Source organism: Lissotriton helveticus, chromosome 9 (genome assembly GCF_964261635.1).
Source record: "Lissotriton helveticus chromosome 9, aLisHel1.1, whole genome shotgun sequence".
Classification (NCBI taxonomy): Eukaryota; Metazoa; Chordata; class Amphibia; order Caudata; family Salamandridae; genus Lissotriton; species Lissotriton helveticus.
Genome location: NC_136070.1, coordinates 58,881,378 through 58,904,537, shown reverse-complemented (window position 1 = coordinate 58,904,537; position 23,160 = coordinate 58,881,378). Strand labels below are relative to the sequence as shown.

General features: G+C 43.4%; 1 protein-coding gene across 1 annotated transcript in view; it reads right to left on the bottom strand.

The window, feature by feature from the left end:
• RYR3 (ryanodine receptor 3) overlaps window positions 1-22,748 on the bottom strand; it is a 1,933,484-nt gene extending 1,910,736 nt beyond the window's left edge. Inside the window, exon 1 of the mRNA XM_078661960.1 lies at window positions 22,701-22,748. Coding sequence (XP_078518086.1) covers window positions 22,701-22,748 — 48 coding nt within the window. The remainder of the gene's footprint in view (window positions 1-22,700) is intronic.
• Between the last annotated feature and the right edge of the window lie 412 nt (window positions 22,749-23,160).

Here is a 23,160-nt window from a genome sequence, read left to right as displayed (position 1 = left end):
TGTAATTCTGACTGATTATGCACCACTGAATTACATGAGCTGTACCTACCCTAGTCATAACCCAGACTAGACATTCATCAGGGCACAAGTCGGGGGTACATGCTGGTGGACGATGTCCACCGACTTTTTTCATAGGGTGAACGCCGTCCACACTGCCAAGAATTTGGGCCCCACTGATTAATGTGCTGAACTCGTCCCAGTGTAATTTCCAAACACCGAGACACTTTCAGCAGCGCCTGCACATTGTCTGCTTTCCATCTGCAACAAGCAACAACGTGCATGTGGGGAGGGGGCTTTCTTATATAAGACTCCTGCTGGGCCCATAACAAAGGCTGAATTTGAGGGGTCTTCAGGTCTCCTTTTGTTCAGTCTCTTGGCTGGGATTAGTCAGGAGCCTCACACCTGATGCAAATGAAGTGGAGGTGAAACAAAGGCTCACACCTTGTTAGCACTTCACACATACTTAAGAGAGGCAGCTTTTCACTTTGTTCAGTCCCTGTTTAGGAGATATGCATGGAATGTAAGAATATCAGATGTTTTGGTCTTTCCCAGTATTTACACAAAGCAAATAGCATTTATATAGAGATAACTTCCCCTGAGGAGGCGTTGAAATAATTGAATTTTTCTTGTATAGCCCTACTCATTCAAATGCAGGGTGTCATAGCCCTTTACATCAACACGTGCATATTACATATACAATAAATGATATATGTTTGTAAATGAATGTACAGGATGTGTTACATAAAACTGGGGGATTGCAAGGTGTAGAAGTCCTATATCATCTTCCATAGCTCACTGTACTATTGTCCTCGCAATGCGCTCAAACGTACACATGATAGACCTACTAAACATATATGTGAGGGCTCTGATGTCACTTCTTGTGATGCCACTTCCTGTAAAGTTGTGGCTTGTGATGCCACTTTCTATGATGTCAATTCCACTGATGCCATGTGTGATGTTGTGTGTCAAAAGTCGGTCACCGTGATGTCACTTGCATACTGCCAAATAAGGTCAGTCGCCCCACTTCTTTTTTTAGGACTCGTGCCCTGACATTCATATTGCATATGTGGGTAATAATTGTGCTATGCTGTGAAACTCAACCTTCACACCCTTCAAGGAAGGCCATGAATAGCAAACTATCAACCTTTGGGAGTCAAAGAAGCTTTGGAATCACAACCTTCTATAATCAAACCGTGGCACAGTTTCCAGCTAATGTGAATGTATACACTTTGATTCTGTTCTGCAGTCCCTACAACTTCAGCATCAGGTCTGCCATGCACCTTCATTTTGGGTGCCAGACTAGCAGCAGTTGCTGGTAAATTATCTCAGCACATGACACTTTTAGAAAGTTGAGCAGACTTTCATCTGAATCTAGATGTTTATGTTAAGCTGTTACTTAGAGTGCCCGAAAGCACACACCTGTGCCATCTGTTGCAAATTATAATGAATCCCACACATCAGGAAGCTACAATTGTCTTTCCCCAAGACTATTCGCACAGTAGGAAAATACTCAACCTGAATTTTTTCAGCTAGTCTGTCCCGAGTGGAATACTGTTCTTGTTGCCATCTGAATCCTTCCAGAAATTGTGAACTCAGAAGGAGGAAACAAGATGTGCACTATAAAATACAACATGTACAACATAACTTCGACAACATGGCTCAGTAAATGATGAGTTTGGCAGTTAACACCACACGCTATTATGTTTTCCTGTAAACTTTTCAACAGGTTCAAAGAAAAATAAATGCTACTTACAAGACGCGAAGAGTTTAGTGCAGCGAGCACCAAAATCCACGTTATTACCCATTATCGGAGACCAACTAACCAGGTGCCATTTAACGCACCTGATGAATTTTGACCTAGCGATGTCGAATTTCTACAGGGGTGGCAAATAACGGCCCACAGCCAGTTTTTAGAAAAGTTTAAATTCTTTGACTGGCTGATCTAATTACAAATACTGCCGCGTTTACAATCTGTCAAGTGCATCTCTGCATTAATAACATGAAACACACACTGACAAGTTTACCGCAGATTTTGGGGTCTGGCTGCACTAATCCCACCAAACACACAAAGGTTTTACAATCTGCCTAAGTGCCTCACTGATATATGCACATGATACAAATACTGGTTACTTTGCAGTCTTGCATTGAGTGTAATACAAATACTAGCGAATTTGCAGTAAGAGTGTCTGCCATGTCTGTCTTCACTAAACACAGGAAGAAATTACCGCCAGGTCTACAGTCTGTGTGCTTGACTTCATTGTACACATGATACAAATTGTAGTGCTTTATTGTCTCCCTGTATTTCTTGCTGCCTTAAACGGATGATACAAAGACTGCCAGGCTTACAATCTGCATGTGCTTGGCTGCGCTGTACACATGATACAAATACTAGTGGTTTTATAGTCTCCCTGTGTTTCTTGCCACCATACACGGATGATACAAATACTGGCATGTTTACCATCTGCCTGAGTTTCTCGCTCCACTAAACTCATGATACCAATACTGATGAGTTTACAGTCTCCTTGTGTGTCTCTCTTCACCAAACACATGATACAAATAATGCCTGGTGTTCAGCTACCTGTGTTTCTGGCTGCCCTAAATACAGGATAAATCCACTGTGTGATTTACTGTAGTGGTGTGGCTCACTGGTTAGAGGCGGCAGACCCGGAAGCAGAGGACGGCCCGGGACCAGGGTTCTATCCCCGAAGCGGCAGGGTTGTGGACCAGGGTCAGCGGACTCGATAATTCTCGCCTCGGTGCCTACTCTAACCAGGGATCACACTCGGCAACTCTGGGCATGAGCTTGCCTCATCTCCACAACGGCCCCCCACATACGCCGGGGATGCCTGGTTTCACCTTGGAGATACCCAGTAGGGACCATCTCACAGGGAAAGCCAGGACGGGTTCCCCAGCGGTCTACAGCGCAGAGATACTCCTTCGGGAGTCGATTCTAGCGCTTTAGAAACCCACAATTAATTAATTAATTAATTAGTCTGTGTTTCTAGCTGTCCCCAAGTTCACATGTGGATTTACTCTCTATCTGTGTTTCTAGCTGCCCAAAGCACATAATAAAAGGACAAAGCAACCATCAAAGGCACCCTCACCTACAGGACCACGCACCAGCCTCTACAAAGCCATCACAGACCTCAACTTCCACCTGGACAACCCCACAAACATGAACTCCACCACCTCCTGGAACAAATATACAACATCGGCTTCACCCAGCTGGTTACAGACCCCACACACAGAGCAGGAAACTCACTGGACCCTATCTTCACATCCAGGAACAGAGTCAAATACAGCCATACCATAGAACTCACCTGGATCGACCACTCCATCATCCACTGCACCATCATAGGATCACCTCACACCACCTCCCACGCGTTCAACACCTCCTTCCGCAGCTAGTGGAAAGTGACACAAAACCAATGGATCGGCGCCCTCAACACCACCCAGCCCGATGCTGCATCCAACTAGGAGCATTCAGTCAACAACTTCAACACCTGGATAACCAACGCCACCGAATGAGTCGCCTCCATCAAACGCGCCAAAACCCACAGACCACTAAACAAGCCAGCTGGTACACACCAGAACTCAGCACAATGAAATGCAGCTTCAAACAACTGGAGAGAAGATGGCGCACCAGCAGAGACGATACAGACTAAGCTAACTTTATGTCAGGCCTCAACAAGTACCACCAATCACTCAAAGACACGAAAAAGGAAGCTCTTGCAAACCGCACCTAGGCTGACACCAACCACACAAAGAAACTCTCCTCTATTGTCATAGAGTTCTCCTCCCCATCAGCCACCGAGAACATGATCCCTCCCTCACAGGAACTCTGCAACACTCTAACGAATCACTTCCACAACAAGATAATCCACCATCTACAGGAACTTTGAGGCCCAACCGACCTCCTCAGCTTTCTCACTCAAATGGAAACCTGCCCCCACCAACATTTTACCACATGGGAACAGCTCACCACACCCACAGCCATCATGAACTCCATCTTCTCTGGAGCACCTACCGACCCCTACCCTCACCGCCTCTTCAACCTAGGGAGCAACGAGATCAGCCACCAACTCACCACCATCCCCAATGGCATCCATCGCCATAGCCACCTTTCCCGACGCATGGAAACATGCAGAAGTCAGACCTCTCCTCAAGAAGCCCTCTGCAGACCCCATCAAACTCCAGAATTACTGCCTCATCTCACTGGTCCCGTTTCCCACCAAAGTCCTGGAGAAGGCCATTAACCGACAGCTCACTGAACATCTGGAGACAAATAACCTCCTAGACATTTCCCAATCCAGTTTTCACGCTAACCACCGCACCAAGTCCGCCCTGATTACCGCCACGAATGACATCCTCACCTTTCTCGACAGAGGAGAATCAGCTGCCCTGATCCTACTCGACACTCATAAAGAGACTGCCCCAGATCGGGATTAAGGGAGACACACTCAGGTGGATTGAATCATTCCTCACGGGACATACGCAGAGAATCTGCCTACCTCCCTTCACCTCAGAACCCATGAGCAGCATCAGCGGCGTCCCTCAAGGTTCTTCCTTCAACATCGTCAGAACACATGATAATCACATCATATCCTTCGCTGACGACACCCAGCTCATCCTCTTGCTCTCAGCCGACCCCACCACCACTGAGACCAACATTCCACAACTGCATGAAGAATGTTGCAGCCTGGATGAAGGACAACTGTCTGTAGCTTAACACGGACAAGACTGAAGTGCTGATTTTTGGCAACCACGCCCCCCTCTGGAATGACACCTAGTGGCACGCTGAACTCAGACTCACCTCACCCCTAAAAACCACACCCGCAACCTCTGCATCATCCTGGACAGGAAGCTCACCATGAAATGGCAGATCAACACAGTCTACTCTACACTCTGCGCATGCTCCAAAGAATCTTCAAATGGCTCTCCATAGGCATGAGAAAAACAGTCACACAAGCCCTAATCACCAGCCGTCTGGAATATGGCAATGTACTGTACACAGAAACCACCACCAAACTCATGATAAGGCTCCAGACGATACAGAACGCAGCGGCCAGATTGATCCTCACCCTGCACAAACGGACCAACATCAGCCAACACCTGAGGAACCTCCACTGACTCCCCATCCAGAAAAGATGCCAATTCAAACTACTCACACACTCTTAAAAAGCCCTCCACAGCCACGGACCAGCATACATAAACTTTCTCCAACCATCCAGAAACCTTCCGCTCCGCCTCCCTCGCCCTCGCAGAGACATCACACATCTGCTATGGCCACAGCGGGGGAGGGGGGGGCTCCTTCTCCCACCTTGCCGGCAAGTCCGGGAACACCCTCCCGCTCGACCTCCAAACATCACCCTCGCTGACAGACTTCAGGAAGAGACTCAAGACCTGGATTTTCGACTAAACCCAGCAACCCATGCCTGGATACCCTCACGGATGGTAAGCCGTGCTCTAAAAGTACAGATTGATTGAGTAGTGGCTGGTTTACTATGGTCTGTGTCCCTAGTTGTCCTAAGCTTACATGTGGGTTTCCTAACTGCCTGTCTCTCTGGCTGCCCCAAGCACATGGTACAACTACTAGCTGGTTCACTGCGGCCTGTGTTTTTAGCTGCCCCAAACTCACACGTGGGTTTACTATCTACCTGTGTTTCTGGCTGCCCTAAACACGATACAATTATTGGTCAGCTTATTGTGTGCCTGTGTTTTCGGATGCCCTGCCTAAACACAGGATGCACACACCAATAGGCCTCCTTTCTGCCTGTGTTTCTTGCTTCCTCAAGCACTGCCTCAAGCACATGACTCGGATACTGGCAGGTTTACCATCTGCCTGAGGTTCTGTCTGGACAGAACACATGATACATGAACTGGCGAGATTATAGCCTGGTTTATGCGGCTGGCTTCACTTAACACGTTACAACTCCCGGTAGGTTTACAGTCTGAGTGGCATCAATAAAAACATGATACAAATATAGAGTCTGACATGACAGGAACACTGGCAGTGTACAGTCTGTGTAATCGCATGATCCGAAGACTGAAGGGCGTGCACCCAGTCTACCTGCTCTTCCCATAAAATACAAACTGGCTGCTCTAAGTACACAAAACAAGCCAAGGAGGTGACAACCTGCCTGTACGTCTGGTTGTTCTATGCACGATACAAATCACATTCATTAAATAATTGTATCAAGAAAAATCATGTCTACTTGAGTTCTAAATGCTCGTTTTTACTGCCCACATCTGCACCATGCCTATCGGAGTACTTCTGGATAACACAGAAATATCAGATCAATACTACGCGGCCAGATTAAAGCAGAGTCATGCTAACTGTGTCTTCGATTCCACGAATGCTAACTGTGTCTTCTAATCGCTGGCAGCAACGAGCCGCTGTTCTCGAGATTGATAAATTCAAGGAGACGCAAAATACTGCCGGGCATGCATCGCTGCAGTCCCTCATCTCTGGAATTCATGCATAAACAGGATTCGACAGACTCTCTTTGCTGCAGTTCCGAAAAAATGAAGCTCGCTCTTTTAAAACTGCATTTTTGTTAAATATACTAATTTTGCAATTGCTGTATTTCCCTTTTTTTATTCTCCATAGTTGATTATTTTGATATCATGAATCAGTTAAACAATGCTTTGATGACCACCTTCTGGGATTTCCTCTGTTTAAAATAAATACGATAAAAATAGACTTTTCCATGAAGCCTAAGAGTTTGCTTAATCTTTGGATAAGGTGGAAAAATAAAATATAGCGCACATAGCTCACACCATGGCAGTCACTGATTCGTATAACGTGACGTCAGGGGAAAAAAGCTTTGGCAAAGCCAATAGGTCTTGGCTATTAAAGGCCGAACTACTAGCATTGTCAGTGCTTGTTTGCACTGCCATTAGGTAATGCCAAAATGTCTGCCTGTGTATCAGGACGTATGTACAAGGTATGTACATGCATGCATCACTATACATGCGCATTCCAACTTGGAATGGGTTTCTATTGAAGAAAAGCCAATTCATGATGACAGCCGATGTGTGTGTACACCTGCACATGCATGTTGGTGCATAAAGCCATTCCCGGCAATTGATGCAAATGCATTATTAAACTATCATTCCCATGACTACCATTGAGAATGACAAATTAAAAGAAAAGATGAAAGTGCCAAGGAGAGCGAAAATGGCAGTGAGCGGCCCAATTGCACTTAGCAATTATCAAAAAATAGATATAAAAACTGAAATAATAAAAATGGGGAGCTTGACCTGGGAACAACAGATGAGCAAGGGATGAGTGGAACAGGAGTACAAAATAAAGAGGGGGGTGTATGAAAAAACCAACAGGGGTAACAAGCATTTGCAATGCAATAGGTCTCGCATTAGGAAAGTTTGAGCTATTGTAAATGACAATTTTTTAATGATGTTCTTTTTTTGAAAATAGCTAAATTAATAGCTTTGTCATTTACAATGCCAATAGTTATAACTTTCGCAAATGTGACACCTATAGCATTTGTAATGCAACATGTTTTGTATTTACATGACTTAGATGTATTGATATTACAAATAACAATGGTTTTTAATTTTTTTAAATAATTAATACTTAAATAAAAGTGATTGTAATTTATAATGTCAATAGCTTAAACTTTTGTAAATAACTTTTGTGAAGATTATGTTCAGTGTATTTTATTGTGACGAAAATCCAAGAACAGAAGTGAAATATTAACATCTTTTTGTGACATTTGGAATAAAGCTTGAAACATTGAGAGAACATATTTGAACAAGGTCCAGCTCAACCAATCAACATGTACCATTAATAACAAGAAATTGGTGCAACACACTTCCTGCACCCGTTGTCCAAAGGTACGAGTTAGGTCAAAATTTTCACGAAAAGATAGAAGGTGCACTCGTAGAAAGACTAGCAAACAGTAAATCCAAAAAAGTGCTTCTTTTTATTCAGTCAATCTTAAAAACCGGCACACAGCCAACACATTTCGTTCGCAATTGAGCCAAAAGGGAACTTTGTTAGGGCTCATGGATAATTGACCAATGGGCGTTGAAAGATAGTGAGACAGGACAACCAGCACAGTCCCGAGGGGCACAGTGCGCGAGGTCAACTAGTGATGCTAGGCCAATGCTTGTTACATTTGGTGTGAATGTGCAAAGGTCTGTAAATCCAACTTAATCATGTTAAAGAAGGACCGAACGATACACTGTAAAATCACGTCAGCACTATTCCACAGATTCATACAATTTAGATCTCATCCCTGGTTTTCCTGATAGCCTTTGGTTATTTCAACACTGCTACAAACCAAGGCTGAGTTCTCATAAGAATCACATTGTGGTCTCCAGAGGTGAGACCTCGGGGAAAACCTGCGGGAAACACTTAATATGCTAACACAACATAAAAACAGAGCCTGAGACTGAAGCATCATGTACATGAGAGAATGGCATCATGTTCAAAACATTGTTTACAAAATACCTATTTTATGCTAAATGCATAGTGTGGAAAGGACATAAAGTTGACTACATGCAAGGGACAGGTAGCAAAGAACCATGACAACCATTTTGAAATCAAGGTCTATGTTAGACATTTTTAAAATACACAGCTTCTCAGCAGAATAACTGGAATTCATTTGTTAATCACACCACGTTGATGCAATTTTGGGCTTTCAATATAACAGCTATACCAGAGGGACCTACGAAATCTCCCAAAAAGTGAAAATTGGTGATGGGACTAAATAGAGATTTAACCAAACAAGATATAACATACGTTTGCTAACTAGTCCTTTCTGGCACACTAGACACGTTTCATTGTATGTGGCGTTACAAGAAGATTCCATATCACGTTGAATAGGAGTTTTACCTGTGTTATAATAAATGCAATCATCCCCTCGATATCTATGTCACATTGGGTTACACCTTCCCTAGATAAAAAAACATACCGGCCATTCATTGTTGATTTAAGAGTCTGCAAAGCCCCAGACATGACACTAAATACACTCGGAGCAAAAATCGTATATATTTGAAACATGACTTTCCTGCCTTTGGTAGTCAGAGACCATTAATGCACTAAATCGAAAAAAAAGTGATTTTATTTATAGTTCCTGTTTGAAGCCTGTACATTTAGGGTCTAAAAATAACGGCTTTGAAGGATTTTGCACGGCCGGGTCATTGAAATACGGGTGATGCCGGTAGAAAACTGGCCAGGTGGCAAGCCTGGCCTACTTTTACTACTTGCCTGGCACCCCTGAAGCAGAGACAGACACACACATATGCGGCATTACAACCGGCAGTATATTGAACAAATGCATTTAACTAAAACTAGAGAGAAGGGGGGGTGATAAGCGTGAGGCGAGAGACGGCCTGGCGGCCGTCAAAGTGAAAGCCGTGGGCAGTGAATAAATTAGCGGAGGAGAAATGCCTGAGGCACAGCGCACGCTGGGGAATGCCTGTGGGAGGGAGGCTGGTGGCTTTGATGTGCACGCGCTTTTTAGGTCAATGCGCTTGCGCATTGAGCCTTGCTTTTCACGGGCACAGCATCAAATCGCCCGATGGTTAAGCTCTGGTTAAGCCCCAATATCTCTCGCAAGCTCAATGCGCAAGCGCATTGACAGGCTCGACCTAAAAAGCAAAAAAGAAAAAAGTAAGAGTAAAATTAGAACAACTGGGGTATGGGGTAGCAAAAAGAAATAGCAGTGAGGATAAACATTTCTGGGATATCCAGAAAAGACATGCATTCCCATGGAGTGGTGAAAGGGAAAGAAAAAAGAATCCCCTCAATTCAGCAGCGGAAGAATAAAACGGATCTAATCAGAATATTCTAAGACAGAAATGCTGCTGGGCGAGCCAAACACATGACTAAGGAGAAAAGCAATTGAGTTAAGGTCAGAGACCTTAGTTAAACAATAAAGTCTTGCAATCATGATCAAGAGGCATGGTCCAAAGCCGACTCTTAGTAGATGTTATGTATCGGAATCATTAAGCCTCCAACAGACAGCTAAAGTTATCTATAGGGGAAACCTAAAAAATATCAGGTAGTCTGTCTTTTCCCTGTCCAACATTGGGTCATTCATGGGTTTGTAACTACAGAACTGATTTCAATTTAGGGGGAAACTAACACTCTCTAGATATCGTTGGCACTCCTTCCTTGCAAAGGGATCGGGGTAGGCTAGTGCATGCTAAAGTCCAGGGATTTCTGGAGCCCCAGGACTTTTAGGCACTCGTAGTCCCTAAAAAAAAGGCCAAATTGGAGCCCACTTGAAGAAATAGGGTGCGTTTTGTGAGCCATTTGTGGCAGTAGTGAAAGGCCGATGCCTACTTTTGCCCTTTTTAGACAAACAATACTGTGTTTAGGAATTCCTACTAAAGTTTTATTATCAATGGATAGACATGGGCCATTCAGTACAGTGCAGTAACCGTACCTTTTGGATTAAGGGCCAGGGGCCTCGTGAAAGTCAATAAATAAATAAAGCAGTAGGCAAATCTAAGCTGAATTAATATTTAGGGAGGGTGGGGCAGTTTGAGGCTGCACAGCACTTATGCTTCCAACCTGGCCATCCAGTAGAAGGTAGGCCTCACCGATAATAAGTACAATATACATAATGCACACTTCATATATGAGTGTGCCTGTTCCTGAATCTATCCCCTTGTCTTTTAAAATACGAAGGGACAACATGATACTTCGCATGTTAGTAGGGTAACCCAGTAGTGCATAGCATCTACTATAGAATACACCTCTGTAATGTGCAGCTTACTGTTTCGAATCCTAGCTGGGCTAGCAGAGCCTTTCATTAGTACTTGTCACTATAACGAGCGTCACTGGTGTGGGTAGTAGTAAAACGTCCTATTTATTGCACTCAATTACACCCGGGAAGTTAATAGTAGAGAACTGCCAAATGTTATTGAAGTACACGTGTCTTAAGAGAGATTTCATTGTAGACTTTATTAAATTAATTAAACCAGAGACGTAAACCATCGGGAATCAGTTTTCCCCTTAAAAGCTTCATTTGTTTTATGTATGGTTTTGTGTAGTGCGAACCTTGCTGTAAAACAAGCAATTTTACTTTGTGTAATTGACAATACACTTGTTGCAATACTAACAGTTCTTATGGAGTGCGCAAGGCTCCCCCATGGAATGTTTTGTGGTGCGCTTTATGAAATTTACAACACAACTTTATTTTTTACCAACAGTCACCTGGTATGCATTTTAAGGCCACAAGGGTCGTTTCAAGCTTGAAAGTCTTCCGAAAGGACTTTTTGAAAGCATGATATATGTGTTCCCAATTCTGCACATATGTATAAAAGTCACTTTAGACATGCTATTGGTGTAGGTCACCCTCATTTGGATGCACGCCCTATGGACGCGATTGGCAGCTTACTGAACATGAAACACCACCAAATCATGGTACTCTCAAATTTGCCACTTTTCGAGCTGTATTTTGCATCTCTAGTGGCTTTGCGATGTCATATTCTCGTATGACGAGCACACCTATTTTTTGGAACCTATAATAACATGTCTAGGAGTACGTGCTATTCCTCGAGAGAGGCATTCTTTGCATTACTATCACAATGGAGCATCAGCTAAAAAGTCAGATACCTGAAGACAATAAAGTAAAGATGTTTCATCAATGTACCTGTGACATCTGGACTGAAATACCAGGCCAATCGAACCTATTCAGACAAACTCCTCAGCATAAAACGGATTAGGCGACTCTAGGTCTATTTCCAGGTACAGCTGGGGAAGCTCAGGCAAAAACTCAACATCCTATGAAAGTCACATTAAACCTTTTCTAATATGCAAACTAGATATCCAGGCACACCTGTACTAAAAACAATTGCAATTCAGTCGCCAGGGCTATGCCATTCTGAACTAGTACTTGCATATTAAATGCATTGAGTTAAACATAAAAGTTGTCACCTTAAAATCTGTTTAAAACCAAACATAGAACTAATTTCTGAGACAAAACAGACAGGCTAACTTTATATGGGTCATGTCTGAAAGCTCTCGATACTTTTGACTAAGTTTCATCATTTTCCAACAAAATGTCAATTTTTGCCCTGACTAAAATTATATTTTTCAGATAAGGACAGTGAAAGAATACAAAATCTCTCGAAACAGAGTTCTCATATTTGCGCATGTGTACCACAGTCTACCGATTGTCTGAATGACTAACCGGACAGCTACCCCTCTTGTCCGGAGTAACTTGCTTGGGGTGTCCTGATAGAGCTCGCCAGCCAGGACGCCTTATACACATTGTGAACTTGATCCAAACTCCAATCACCCCCATCCATGTCATTGTTCCTTTGCGTGAGAGCAATAGAGCTATCTATGGGCTCTTCATGTCAGAGAAAGGTGTCAGAACACCAGCCTAAAGGCACTGTCCACAGTGCCAGCAGAGGGAGGACACAGAGATCTATTTGGATATCACATTCCTACCAGAGTCTGATAGTGCCAGGGAGACTGACCTTAGCAGGCGAGGGATTAGCAAGGTCCTTTTCTACAATTATTATTAGCAGTACTAATAGCAATAGTAGAAGCTGTGATGGTAGTAGTGTCAAGTTTAAGGATAAAATACCACATAAGAGAGTCATGAAGCGTACCACAAAGAGGAAATGGAAAACAGGGCAGTGGAAAGTACAGTAAATAAGGATATTAGCTTCTGGGGTAGCATCTAAAACTTGCTGCCCCAGACACCCAAGAACCGATAGTGAACTTCCAGGTCACAGAGGACTGAGCCGTATAAACTGCTAGTGGATGCTGAAGATTGTATTTGGCGACATCGGTAGTTTCAACTCTTCTGCTTGCCAATCCTTTTGGTACCCGTAATTTCATTTCCTCACCTTTCCTGTTTTTATGTCAATCGGTTCCCTTGATTTCCCTCCTCTTTAGTCTCTGTGCTGATCCTTGCTTTTGTCTTGGACTGACTTTGGTATTCGACTAGGCTATAGTTTTTGCACTGGCTCCTGATTTCACCTGTGATTAGGCTTTGGTGACTAAGAACTTGTATTTGGGACTTGGCTTTGGATTTCCCCCTTTTAGTTTGGGGACTATGATTCTATCTGGCAGTATAGAGGTGTGCAATTCGCCTTCTGTTCTCTGGCGAGTTCACAGGTTTACTTGGGGGCTAGTTACAGTGACACCTCCTCTTACACCGGGTAAGCCAAATCACAATTTCGAAATCATAGTTAGATATTCTTCCATTTCTCCATATTCACTGTCTTCTGGTTCTTCTCTTGATAGTGAGTCATAGGCTGCCTTTGCAATGTTGTGCCATTATGAACCTCATAAAGTCCAGTCCCGGTTTTCTAATAAGCAAGTAATCTACTGGAAACAAGTGCCATGTCTGTCATCTCGCACCACCTCTTCCTTGTTTGTGAAACAAGTACTCCTTACTCTCCAGGAGTCTGATACAGGGAGGGGACCACCTGTAAGGAGAGAAAGTGGGATTAACCACGCTACTTACCTGCCATCCGCCACTCTTCTGCTCCTCTCTGGCTCCACTGTAGCACAGGTTCCCAGACTTCCCTGCGATTACAATCCAGATGCTGCTCTCGGGTTGGAGACATCTCAGTGCGCATGCCAGTTTGGCCGTCCTAACACGGCCTACCAAATCCACATGCGCACTGACAGCAGTGCCCGCTACTCCCCCTCCTTGACTGCCCTCGCGATGGCCTCACCCCAAAACTCGGCCCTTAGAACTTGAAAAATAAAAACAATAATAAACCTGTTTTATTATCGTTTTATTTTCCAAGTTTTGAGGCAGCTGGCGGTGGGGGGGCAGACGCTCCTCCGCCATGGCGGAGGAGCCACCGCTGTAGTACTAGTAGTTGTCAGAGTAGTAGTAGTAGTATTTGTGGTGGTCAGTAGTAGCTGAGGTAGTTGCAGTAGTAGTTATGGTAGCAGTGATAAGAGTAGGCGTAGTAATAATAAAATATTAGTATTAATAGTATCCTCACCATCCAAGGCAGAGAGGTGTGGCATGTAACAGAGAACACACATTTCTGCTGTGGCTCCTTCGGCTGAATAACTTCCCTTTAGAAAGGAATGGAGTATGGTTTATGGAAGTTCTTGAGCAGCGGCTACTTAAGCAGTACAGGTATTATGGGGCAGTCGTAGGAAACCTTTTCCTCCAGTTTGTATCAATGGTTAAAACCTATATCTCAGTAATTGAGATAGATTTTGCTAGCGTAGACAAACATGTCATTTTTGATAAAAAAATACATTCAAATGATTAAAGAGAGGAAACAGTTATTTAGAAATGACTGATTAGCTCTTTTTCTCCTCTATCCACTCTAGTGCCGCTGCTAGAACTAAAGTGGGACCTGGTGTGGAATGAGCTATCTTGAAAAGGTGACGGCAGTGAGTAGTAGTTCACAATCACCCATCTTCAATCCTTAATCTTTTCTTCATCTTTGCAGAGTCTAACACAGTTAATCATCGCACCATGCAAACACCACCTGCCTCTCTAGCCACCACCCACAGCACTGAATGTATTCATCCTACCCCCTCACTGCTCTGTTTCTATCTTCTGATGCTCCTCAACTACTCTGCCTACAGCCCTGCCTCTAGGGTTTCTTCCTCTTTCCTGCATATGCTATCTACCTCAGTGACATAATTTCCAAATGCAGCTGATTCTACCGCCTTTAAAAGGATGATAAGCAACCCTTTTTCTGGTTCCCATCATCGTCCTCTCATTCTCGAACTATTTACAGATTTTGAATACAAGACAGTTCAAGTTCAAATAACTTTATTCGATTGTTAACATTACAATCATAAAAGCACAATTCATAAGCATACAATTAAAAACAAGTCATCCATTTCATTTGTGAAACGGGAGGTTACATGAACAATGTAAAACAAGAGTAACAGGCAGAATAACACTTTAAAAATATAAATAGTTATAGCAAAAATAAAAAGTTAAAAATATACCTAACAACAGCATCATAGTCATCCCTCCATACTTTTCCTGAATGTAATTGCTAATTTCAAAAAACTGCATACAAATAAGGTGCAGTCACAGTTCAGGAGTTGAAGGTAATAAAGTGCTGGTTTAATCTGTGCAAATTTCAGTTCTTTGAGGCGTGGTTTTAAGTATAGCCTCCGGGGTACTGTGTAATAAGAACAAATAACTAAAAAGTGCGCCAGATCTTGCGGAGACTTTCCGTCGCAGCCGCAAGCTGGCAACACTTGACCTCGATGGGCCCCACTCGGTTAATAATATATGAATGAGAATAATTTTTAATGAAGACATTGTTAATGTCGTGTTTTTTACTTTGATATTAATTGATAAATAAAACTAGATATTATTTATAAATAATTGGGAGTATTGATTGCACTTATGTGCTTGTACTTATACCTGTGGGGTTCTCCTATTTTTGCACTGGGTATGGATGGAATGTTCAGTGCGGAAGATTAATGGTGATTGTAAGTGATATTGGCTCCAAGGGAATTTTTATTTCACATTGATTGTCTTTTATGGCAAACCACTTAGAAAGGCTCGAGAACGCTAGGTTTTTCAGGCCAATAGAGCTTACTTTCCCAGGCATAACATAGTGGTGGGTTGGAATGATTAGTAGGTGAATTTGTAAAGCGGTACAAACACTAATTCAGTGGGGCACAAATGTAGTAAACTGATAATCAACAGCAATGTTGGACGTGGCCATCTGGTCGAACTATGTCAACTCAACCTTTCCTAAATCTCTTTTGCATTGACTTAGGTTTAAGCTTTTAAAAGTGCAACTGGAGGAACAAGCTTCAGAGAGGGAACGGTGCATACACCTTTGGAAATAGAGTAGAAGATGGAGTCAAACTCCAAAAAAGGCCCTAAATTACAAAACATACCAGCCATGGATTTGCTACAAATCCAAAAATCATGCAAAGCCAAATTCATACTGTTACTTGTACGGATGCGACATCAAAAATCACAGTACTTGAAATGGCAAGCTTTGTATTATTGCAAATAACACACAAAGCAGCATCAAACTTGCACTGTTACACATTAAAATAAAACACAGGGCAAACGGTGCACTCTTACGCTCCACTACACAACAAAGGGCAAGCTTTGCACTGTTTTGCATGCCCATACAACAAAAGGCAAACAAACCACTGACGCACATCAACATACAACTACACTGTCAGTTGGTACCTATAGAGTGTACAATTAGTTATTATTTCCCAACCCTTTGGCATTAGCAATACCGGAGGCGCCAGTAATTATAAGGAGAGAATGAATAACCGGCATTATGAGATCTTGGGGAATACGTTGTTGCAATCGGACTTACCAAGAAGATTCCTTTTGCACTGAGGCAACTTCTTCCTGGTGCAGCTGAACTCTCTGGGGAAAACAGCTCAACATGCAATGTCGCACCATAACTAATAATTCTGATGGGCCGGTCACTTTGTTTCACCCGATGTAGGATGGACAGTAACAAACAGCAAGAGTCACAGACCCCATGCAGACTGCAGGACAGTCCAAAGAGATGCCTCGCGTTACACCTGGGACAATTTTAACCATTGATACAGCCTTGAGAAAGCTCTAGGAGAAACACGCTATGAATGGTAACACCCTTATTGGCTCCTATTGTTTGTACATAAGCACAATTGTATGGGATCAGGAACACCTTCATGACAAATGTACAATTGTGTGGGATCGGGAACACCTTCATTACAAATGCACAATTGTACGGGATCGGGAACACCTTCACAACAATAAAACCTCAAAGGAAAGTGTTTTAACTTTGCTACAGCGATTTGAAGATACAGTACTCAAAGATCCCTTGACATCTATGGTGATATATGCTTCTAGAGAAGCTACCTTTGAAGGACAAGACTGGGCAGTTGAGAGGAGACCCAGTGGAAGCAGCCATAGACACCAATAAATAACATACGAAGTAAAAAAAGAACTGAAAAAGGGCACCAGGCAGCACTTCTCATTAGTCGTGGCCTCCTTCTTCTACTATATATTCAATGCACTTTAGGAAAAATCCAAGTTATGTAGGAATATATAGTATTTGATTTGGGTTTTCTTTTTTATACTCACATTGAAAACCACATCAGTCAATTCAGCATGTTGTGCAGAGCAGAGTTCTTATTTGGTGTGACAGAGTATACTGTAAGTATGTTCCTGCTGATGCATCATCTCACACATCATCACTTTAAAATGTCTGCGTATTTATGTCTGGCTTGACAACAAAGCTGTCTACAAGGTATATTGTTACCAATTCTTTTTAATATGCATACAGTCGGCGTTGGCTTCATCACAAGGAATATAAGTCTCTGAGCTTATTCTATTGACTATTTGGTGTATAATTTCACCTTCCAGAAAGTGGTTCTATTGGAATGCACGAGGGACTATTTTACATCTGAGAAGTACACTCAAACATTAAGCTGTTTGCCTCATTCAATTCTTTATCTCCTCCAACTTACAGCAACATCAATCCTCTTTTGATACTTTTTTCGAAGCACTGGCAAATCAAACAGCGCAGACTTTAATGTGATAAACAGCATTAGGACTTGTAAAGCATAAAAACAACATTAAAGAATTCCTGTGGTTACATGTTTTAGCAAAGTAAAGCTAGACCTACTGGGTTTGCCAATTCGTGTTTCAACTTGCAGTTTTGATTCTGTGACAGTGAAGTTATGTTAGCTAACCTGCATTCAATTTAAGTACATGTAGTGTTGGAATGATGCATGTGCACAAAATTATCTGTCATTGATAGTCTGTTTTACCATTCTCCACGAAAATATTTATTCATACTGCTTCTTATTTCCACATTTTAGCACTATTTTACATGAGGATGAGGCACGTAAGTAAATTAACTAGTGTCACATGCAAAAGTGCACGATCATAACACAAATCCGTCCTCTCAGAGAAATCCTTACCAATTATCTTGGTTTGTCACTTCAGTAAGAAATGTACCTTTATTGAACAGGAACTCACTAGATATTTTTCAAAATTTGACATGATTTCATTTCCTCTAGTGGTATCAGGGCCGAGTGTCAAATGATCTCGCTGCTTGTACTGTCATCAGAGCAACGTTATCTGTTACTTCCTGAGATGTTAGTCAATAGAAAAACTCTGTGATATTAAGTCCAACTACGTGAAGCAGATATTGGACCATTTCAAATGAAGATGTAAAGCGGGGCAAAATCTGTTCTGCTACAAAACAACATACAGATCAAAGCAAAGCCTCCACTTTTACTCACCAAAATAACATACGAGCTTAACCTTGAACAATAACACATAAAATGACAACACAGACAAATGTCATATGTTAATGTAAATGTTATTGACATTTCTAAAACGCGAACTGCTACCCGAAGGTGTCCTGGCGCTACATGAAGTCCTACCTGGGTCCTAAAGCAAGAAAGGGGTGTTAAACCAAAGCCTGAGTTTAGCCAGTAAAGAGCCAAGTCTTCAAAGCCTTTCTAAAGGGCAGTAAGCTTGGCAAGGCTCTAAGATGCATTGGTAGGCCATTTAATGCCTTGGCTGCCCCAACCACAAAGCTTCTTCCCTCCCAGTTGGCTTTTTTAGCAAAAGGTACCGCCACCAGTTTAGCAACTGAAGAGCGTAAACATCTAGTTGGTGTGTACCATTGGAATTGCATTTTGAGATGGTTGGGCCCAGTTCTATAAAGTGCCTTATGTACTGTGCAAAGAGCCTTAAACTGCACCCGTTTTCACACTGGCAACCAGTGGAGCCTTCTGATCTCTGCATTACAGATCAAGGTACAATACAGGGAAACCGTGCACTATTAAAAACCAGCACACTTATCAAGGGGCACCATTAACTATTTCGACAGTGTCAAAGTACAATTAATGTTGCATTTAGAAAAATGCATATAAATATGGAGCAAAATAAAATTTTACAAACAAAACACCAAATATTGAAGTTCCAAAGACAAAGGAAAGGGAACCAGGGACCAAGACATACAAGTCCTTCCTGTGTCTATTGTTTTAACATCCAATTAGACTCTGTTGTAAAGGCATGCCAAGCTGTTACTGGCTTTGGACTTTGAGCTCCCCTCAACTTCAGCCAAGAAACTGTTCTTTATAGGAAATACACTCAGTCTAAGGCGTCCACACATCTTTGATGTTAGGTGATATTTATTGTAAAAGGCCTGCATTCTAACTCTGGCTTTAAGTCTGCCCCCTCGGTTTACCATTCTCGTAAAGTATACAAACTACTCAATTAAGAAATAAATGAACTTGAGTAGCACACGTTTAATTTTTAATCTGAGCATTGGCTTGCTGGTGTCTGTGAGGCCTAGCACAGGAAATGGGAGGGGCTCAGAAGTGGACCCTGTATCTGCCTCCTACCAAACAAATGAGCCACAAGTATTATTACATAATTGACTGCCCCCTTTCTATGCTGAAGAATTAGACATGGTGCACATAGTAGGTGTCCAGCCTTCCACTTCCCGGTCCCTCTAACCTTCACACATCTAAGTGCCCCTGAGGACTTTAAAAATACATCGATGCCAGGCAATTTTGCACTGGTTTCATGTAATTTTGTTCAACGTCTGGGCAATTTTGCAGTGGCATGCACTGGTGCAAAAACGATATTTGCACCGACTGACATGTGCAAAAATAAATTTGTTTTATTAGTCAGTTAATGCAAATGTCAGTTCAAGACATGTAAAACTGCCAACCATTAGTGTCAAATTGCCCAGCACTGGTTCCCTTTACCTGATATGGCCTATAGTCCTCCGACGTGCCAACCAAAAACATGCAGAGTCCATTTATCCAACACAGCTTAGAGGAAATGAAGGGAGATTCAATTACTACTATATTTAAGGCTCATACCTGCTGAGTTACAATAAAAGGAAGTATATTACGTTAGAGTCGATTATAATTCAAGTAATCTGCCTTCTGATAGCTTGAAAGGCAAATTGAAATGAGTGTATTAAACCACTGCATTATATTCAAAATTAAAAGCGGCTATTCAATTTAACAAAAGCTTCTATGCAAACTTATCCAAGTTTATTTAACTGCATGAAAACAGTTTATCTTGGTGTTGTCACTTAATCACAGGTGCAAGGAGTATTACGCTTATTTGCACAAAATCTAATCTTTAAATTGTAGCACTGAATGGTCAGAATAAAAATGATTGCAGTTTTGTAAAAAGGGGACCCCTTCTGAAAATAATATGTCTTGTTAGCTTGTAGGGAAAAATACAATTGGGGTAAAGTAATTCACTAAATACAAGAACTATTCTATTGCATTATATCAGGACAGGCCTAATTCTGTGTAGAGTTGATTATTAAATAAACATGTACATATGACTCAATTCTGTTCAATGTGATACAAAATTGTATTTTATTCTTATTCTTCTTTATATTGTTGCTGGTTTTCTTTTTGTGGTATTTAAATCTTTTCATGATACATATACTTCATATTTTTAATTCACAATCACATATGTACATGATATATACACATAATGCATATATCACAAACAATACATTACAGTGCTGTACAAATAAAAAACTAAGAGAGGAAGTTCCTATGTTAACATCAATTTTCAGAGGCTGGCGGTCGAATAGCACACAACGTGCGTTTCGGCATTTTAAGCCTTCTTCAGGGATACGGTCTCAACTTTTCTGTAATTTTTTAATGAAGCTGTGGACTGGAATTTTTTCACAGCATGAGGAAATAGTTTTTTAAGCATCAGTAGGTTGCACATGGATCCAAACACTTCTGGTGATTAACAGCTTCACTTTATGAGTTAGCAAAGACTTTTTTAATGATCCTGCGATACTAGTGATAAAAATTGTGCTCCATCAGATTTGAAGAGAAAAAATATATTTTGCCTTTCCTCAGAAATAATTATCTTCACAGTATGGGCATATGGTCTAAGAAGGTATTGACCAACACCTCAGTGGGGTTCTAGAAGGAAAGCCATGTGTATAATTTTGTGTCTCACCCGGGCACTTCAACCTCACGTATCGCGGTAAAAGCTTCTGGTTCGGCACTCCAACTGGTCAAAAATTAACAGGGACAGATATATCCTCAAATCGGCGGTTTTATATTTAATAATCAACTCTACACAGAATTAGACCTGTTTCTGATATAATGCGATAGAATAGTTCTTGTATTTAGCATATTACTTTACCCCAATTAAAAATGATTGCAGAACATTTCAAAATGATTAATTTTTTAAGACGCTGGACTGCACTGTGCTTGCTGGTGGTAAAGAGACATGTGGTTTCAGTTGTCCACTCAGAGAAGCTGATGTTATGTTATTGTTAGGTGTGTCCACTCAGAGAAGTTGATGTTATGTTATTGTTTGGTGTGTTTCCACAACATGGATTCTACTTTTAGCATACTGTCTGAACCGATACCCAGACCTCTTGAGAACTCTTGCAGTGGTGTTGGTGCCAGTGTCAGGAGGAAGCGCTACCAAGGGCCTAGTGAACGTGCCCATGATGGCAGATTGGGTCAGTCAAGAGTCAGGGGATATGAGCTTCTGAGGAGCATGAGAGCACGCCTGCACAGCAGCGCTAGGCATCCCCCACACCACTCCCATCTCAGCCTTGGAATGCGGAGGACTGAAGAGCAGCTGTTCCCCGGGGCAGGAAGGACACACAGTGCAAGAGGAGCCCGAGAGAGCCCTTTAAAGCAGCACTGTGACCAGTGGCACAAGGAGTCTCACAGGTCCTCCCCTCTGGGGAGAGTGCATGCGCTCATAACCTAGAAATGGCTCGGAGACGTCACTCACCTGTCGCATAACATCTAGGACACATGCATTCACTGCTTCCGGGGACCTAACAGGTGTGAATCAAGGCAAGCTAATTACACCCAGTCTGCACCTGCTCTGAGGCACATAGAGAAACTCGGGGGTACACTCTCCGATGCAGTGACTTGAGCTGGCAGAGGATTCACCACGGATGCTCACAATGAATTTGTAACCTCAGCACTGGGAAGGGAAGCCAAGCCAGGCATGTAAGGCAGGACACTGAAGCCAGTGAGGGAGGCACACCGGACCTCTGCTCCCACGAGGCACCTGCTGATCCAGTCGGTGCCCCCCAACCCCACCCAGGTGTTTGCTCTCCATCTACACGGGACAGGCAGAGGGAAGGGAAGATGGGCGGGTGTATCTGGCGCGTCTGAACGTGTGCCCCGGGCAGGCTTCCTCCTCAGAGTTTCCACCATCATCAGGAACTGAATGTGATAAAGGGTGGACGGGACTGAGCTGGTCCGAGCCTCCAGAAATGGTGTCAGTGGGTGAGGCGGAGGATGCAGGAGACAGGGGAGGTGCTGCCACTCTTCTGGTTAAGGGTCAGTGTAGAGCGGACAAGGGATCTGAGAGCACACAGGGGCTTCGGTCTGTCGCTGGTGCCGGAAAGGACGAGTTACGCTGCCGGAGGTACTCACGCAAGACCAGGGGCAAAAGGAGGAGGAAAGTTCACGAGAGCCATCAAATGAGGCAGAGAGCGGTGGATGGAGCTGGACACAGCGCCCCTCCACCCGAACAGCTCCGCACACATTGCAGGGTTTCATTGCACAAACATATACGCCTAGGCTCGTATTAACATGAAGCAGAGTGGGCAGCGCAGGCGGGGAGCCCCTGTGTTCAAGGCGTGCATAGGAGGCTCTGGTGTCTGCTGAATAAAGGACGCGCTCCCTCCCTCCCCCTCGCTCCAGCAGCGGCGCGGAGAGCTCTGCGCAGACGGGCAGGCAGGCAGGCAGCGGCCCCGGTACTCACGGTGCGCAGGAACTGGATCTCGTCCTCCCCCTCGCCTCCTTCGGCCATGGCTCCCGAGGAGTCCGCCGTGCACGCGCTCTGCTGGCCTCGTCCGCCGGCAGCCCCAGGCTCCGCTCTGCGCTGCGCTCCGTGCAATATTAGCAGCCGGCTAATCCACGGCCATATAGGGAGCCCGGCCTCTGTGTGCTCACTGCACTGCACTGCAGACTGACATCCCCCTCAGCGCCAGCGCCAACTGCACAGGCTTTAGAGCGGAGCGCGCAGAGCCGCCCCCTCCCAAAAGAGCACGTCCCTCCCCTCCCTCCCCTGCACGGGAGCCCCCCCTGAAGGGTAACTTACACCCTGGCCCTGCCACCTCCTGCTTATGGACCTCTGACTCCTGGAGAAGAGCGCATCCTCCGGGGATTAACTTTAAACCCCGTCCTCCCCACACCTCGTCCACATGGAGCGCTTCAGAAGG